This window comes from Athene cunicularia, assembly GCF_003259725.1.
Source record: "Athene cunicularia isolate RWA chromosome 23 unlocalized genomic scaffold, athCun1 chr23_part1, whole genome shotgun sequence".
NCBI classification, from domain to species: domain Eukaryota; kingdom Metazoa; phylum Chordata; class Aves; order Strigiformes; family Strigidae; genus Athene; species Athene cunicularia.
In genome coordinates, this window is record NW_020799130.1 from 346596 (window position 1) to 351375 (window position 4780).

At 42.6% G+C, this 4780-nt stretch overlaps 1 protein-coding gene across 1 annotated transcript in view; it reads right to left on the reverse strand.

Moving 5' to 3' along the window:
• Positions 1 to 226: 226 nt before the first annotated feature.
• UTP11 (UTP11, small subunit processome component) overlaps positions 227 to 4780 on the reverse strand; it is a 9963-nt gene continuing 5409 nt past the window's right edge. The window contains exons 2-7 of the mRNA XM_026863193.1: positions 4222 to 4324; positions 3861 to 3974; positions 3029 to 3122; positions 2605 to 2735; positions 917 to 1027; positions 227 to 310 (exon numbers count right to left, since the gene is read on the reverse strand). Coding sequence (XP_026718994.1) covers positions 227 to 310; positions 917 to 1027; positions 2605 to 2735; positions 3029 to 3122; positions 3861 to 3974; positions 4222 to 4324 — 637 coding nt within the window. The remainder of the gene's footprint in view (positions 311 to 916; positions 1028 to 2604; positions 2736 to 3028; positions 3123 to 3860; positions 3975 to 4221; positions 4325 to 4780) is intronic.

Below are 4780 nucleotides of genomic sequence, written 5' to 3' on the forward strand. Positions count from 1 at the left end.
ACCTCTTGTGGCTTCCCAGTGTAAATACCAAGAGAACAAACTCCGATTTATTAATCAATTAATTAGAGACAATATATTTATGGCTACCACAGGCCCACAGTAATTTGTTTTAACAAAGTGCTAGGCTGCAGTGAAAAACAGACATGGTGGATCAGTCTTTCTTCACGGGGAGAATCCCCTTTCTTTCTAATCGGAGACTGTAACAGTTATTTAACACATGGCACAGCTAACGCTTCCGCTGAAATTTGAATTTGTAAATAGCTGGACCATTTGTTGTCTCCTTCTTCACCTTTACTTTATGAGTTTTGTCCTGGAAGAAAGAACAAGAAAAAAATATTTGCTGGCACATAAGAAAAAGCCTTTCCAAAACACCCTCATATAAATAAGAAAGTCCCAGTGTGGGACTGACAAGGCATTAGTGAGCAATGGTCACTTCCACTGGGAATGGCATTTCCATATGCTATTTCCACCTCTAGGCTGTCGGGCACAAGCTGGTTTGTTCACAAGCACCAGCGAAGGGCAAGTCCCACTCAGACAATTTTTTGGTCACTGGGATTTTTAAGGTCTCCTTGTAACCTACAGAAACGGGTCCTTGCCTCTACTACTTGAAAGTATTAATTTAGTACTTGAGAGATGGCAACACTATTTTAGAAAAGACTTGTGGGCACCAGTTCAAAGCTGAGTCTTTGTCCTTGCTGACTGGTTATGACTTGGACTAGCAGATAAAATTTACTAGCCATGGCACAACTGGAATGCTTCACCTCCTCGGTTTTTCCATACTAGAAGAAGATTACTTATGTGCAGGACTTATCTGGCAGCGTCAGTATAAGATCAGAGTGAAGAAACACACACACACAAGACCAGACCTAATGACCTTAGCAAAACGAACTGAAAGAACCAGAACTAAAACCCTCACCAGCAGATCTTTACGTGTCTGGATTTTCTGTGCAACAACAAACATGGCCTTTTCTCTTTCAATGCGCTGCTTCAGGAGGTCATACTGATTCTTCCTTTGCTGGGCTAATTTCTGGAGGAAAAAAAAAAAAAAGAAGCTGTTTTAAGACAGAGAGGAACAAGACACTATGGTCTGTAACCAACATATTCCGAGGCACTTGGACCTCACAAACATTTATTACATTTTAAAATCATAATCATATTAAAGAATGCCGCTTCTACTCTGTGCCTGGATTCCAGAGAACCATTTTAACGTCTTGATTCTCGTACTAGAGGTTTTCTAGTTAGGATTTAATCCTTTGTTCTTGTTTTAATTTCCTAAATCCAAACATAAAAAACCAAACTACTTCTAGTTTGGTGGATGGAATTTTATTTTTCTAAGTCCTCCGGATTTCAGAGCTGAGTGCAAGAGAACATTTAATTCCCTAACAAAAACCCAGTTTATCCAGAGGAGGGGGAAAAAAAAAAAAACCAACCCCAACAACAAAACCAGATCAGTTCCTGAAGTGCTTAGAAATTGCACAGAGGCCTCCCAAAATGCAACTTGTTTCATCATGTTTATCTACTAAGAGCGGATGGCTTTCCCAGCACAAACATGGTATTACTGCAGGTGTGATCTCAGTAATTAAATTAAGGAGAACAGATCCCAACATGCTTAAAATATGACTCAAGATATTTAGAGAAGACTTGTCAGTCTATGGTTTGTCCAACTGCTTTACTGAGAAGCCAAACTGAGAAAGCTGGCGAGAAGAAAGGGACCACAGGGTGTTTGTTATCTGACATGTGATTCAGAAAAACACAGGTTACAAATTTATCAATTGGCAATTTTAGACAACTTTATTTTTACTTTATACATACCAACTCAAGCTTATGGGACTGTCTAATACATCTAAACTAATTAAGCTGTATTTACAGTGTTAAAACTGAGCGTAGCTACTTCTAGGACAGAAGTGCTGTGATATTAACGTATCAGAATTGAAGTTGATTGCGTAAGCAATTCATCCTGAAGGATCACGGAACACTTGAAATCAGGAAGCCAGGAAGTGAGTCTATAGCTTAAACGTCTTTAAGAAAACTGGGAAGACAGATCCTGAATCACAAGCCACTTCAGGCTCAGAAATAACTGAAAAATACCATGAGATCAGAAACCCAACAACAGACACATCTATGTTGGAACAAACTTCTTCACATCTCTGTTCAGGGGGTGCAAGGGTTCTTGGGGAGGTGCAAGGGGACACTTAACAGTACACGCTGCAGAAAAATCACACTTAAAACTGCAGCAATCTGATGAAAAGATAGTCCCATAGGTGTATGTTGTGTACCAGAGGAAAATATATCAGATTTGCCAAGCAAACCGCCTAATCAGATCCATACCCTTCCTTTCAGGCCCACAGGTCACAACTCCTGATTTATTCTCCACCGTGGACCAGGACACAAGTGAACAAGTTCCCTGTATCTGCCCAGAGATCTGCCTGTAGGCTTGGGGCACCGGGTGATCAAGCGACATCCACTACAGCCTTGAGTCACCATCAGAAAAGACAACAGAACAACTCTGTTCTCCTCCACAACAGTCCAACGAACCCTCTTGAGTGCTTATTATATAAAAGAAATTAAGAAAACTATCACAGAAATAGTGGCACTACAAACTACCTTTAGGTGGGCGGGGTCAGTAGCTCCCTTCAGCGCCTCGTTCTGCAGCGTTGCGACGGTGGGACGGTTGTACACTCTGTCTACAAGCTCTGGAACAGTATCCAGGTGAGTCACAATATCAAACTCCTGAACTGTAAATAAAGATAAATTTAGGAATAAACTCACGGGGACTTCCTGGACTAACGCTCAGCAAACCTTCCAAACGTGAAGCTGATCAGAGTCAGCGATGGGAGCCCCAGCAACGCGGCTCCTGCAGAGCGGGGTCCCACCTAGCAATCAAGAGATTCCTAGAGCACCTCAGCTACTATTCCTGAGAAAAAGAGGTTTTTTAATGACAGCGTAAAGAAAGCACAACGCTATATTAAACGGCCAACACTAAAACATCCCAGAACAAGTTTTCTGATACAACCTATTTAAATCTTACCTTCTTTTTTGCTATCAAAAAAGAACACGTGCTTGCTGGGCTTCTTCCCCGCAGCGTCCAGCAGATGGAGCTCCGACTTCAGCCTCTCGATTTTCTGCAGGTAGAAAAGTTAGTTGTGCCATGCATCCGGGAACAAGATAAATAATGTCTCCCCGAGGTGAGTTCCTGTTTCTCAGGCATCTGAACTCTTCTTTCCTTTTTAATCTTTGAAAATATATCTAGTCTATATATTTATGTCATGTCTTCAAAACCTTTTCGAGTAGAGGTTAACAGCCATTTCCAGTATTACCCAGCCAAGTATGTACGAGTCAATGTTCAAACCAGTAAGTTACCTGTACGGCAGACGAAGCAGGAATGATTAACATGAAACCACTAAGCAAAAGTATGAAGGAAAATTCAACGGTCACTTTATTTTTTTATCTGCAGTGACGCTGTGTGGATCAACACCAGAGCATAAAACACGTTCAGAAGTGGGTCATATTTCTGTTGATTGCCTGCCAGCCATATTCAAACAACCCACTTCAGTAACAATAACTCTCAATTTTTTATAAACACTAGATGCAAGAGCACAGGTTTAATGTCTGAAATTTACATAGGAAATTGCCATGGTTTATAGCTGTGCATAGTATAGTAGCATTAGTCAGCACACCTTTAGGTTCTACAGAGAGCACTCCGCTGGCACTTCCATCTATCATTTCCAGTATTACACAAATCAGATTCGTGTAACTAAATAGTTACTAAACATGAACACAATAGCCAACAACAACAAAAACCCCACAATAAAAAGAACCATTCTGAGCAAACTGGAAACACTAAAAAAGTAAATTATTACCTTGGCTTCTGCCACTCTTTTCATTTCCACATATTTAATATCCTGCGTCCTCATCAGTTTCACCTGCTCCGGGGTCACTTCATCCTTTGGCTGCTTTATTTTATGAACTCCATCCTGAAACCAGACAAACAGCACTTAGACAGATGCCACTCCAGCTGTAGTGTTCCATGGGTCCTAATAATAAAAGCAAAAGAACATTCTTGTCCTTTGCCCCCCATTTTCTTCAAAGCCTTCCACAGGCACCAAACCAAATCTGCTAATTTATTTACTAATTAATAAATTAAAAGCAAGGTAGGAAAAAAAAATACATTACTTAGAGCAACAGAGTGTGACCCTGCTTGAAGGCAATTTAGATTCTCACCTGGAGCTCTGCACGTATCATTTTAAAGTAGAACTCATCAGGATTCTTCTCCAGAGCTTTCTTCTGAAGTGCTCTGAGGGCATTCTGTTTCTTGTGATAGTCACTGGGAAAGAAAAAAAGTTAAAAAACCAAACCAGAGAGTTGTTGAGCAGTTTCTCCATGTTCACACTTCCTGAGGAGATGCTGAGTCCTTCGAAGTGATGCTCAGAGCTTTGAGGCAGCCGAGAAGGCTCCGCGCATGGAGCTGGACATCACCAATGACCCCAGCGCACGGGTCGTTCCCTAACAAAGCTGGACATGGCCAGCGTTCCGCGGGGAGGGTCAGAGAGGAGGGAAACGCGCTCACCCGCTCGGCAGAGCTCACCGACCTGCTCGGCCCTCACGGATCTACGGCACCGCCCGTTAAAGGTGCAAACGCACCCTTGTGAGATTCGCGTTAATCACAACGATAACGATTTTGTGGCGCCTGCGCCCTCGCGTTCCCCCCCGCCCGGATCCTGACCCGCCCGTTCCCGGGGGGCCGAGGCTTCCCCATTCCGGTGCGAAGGCGGACGCCGGT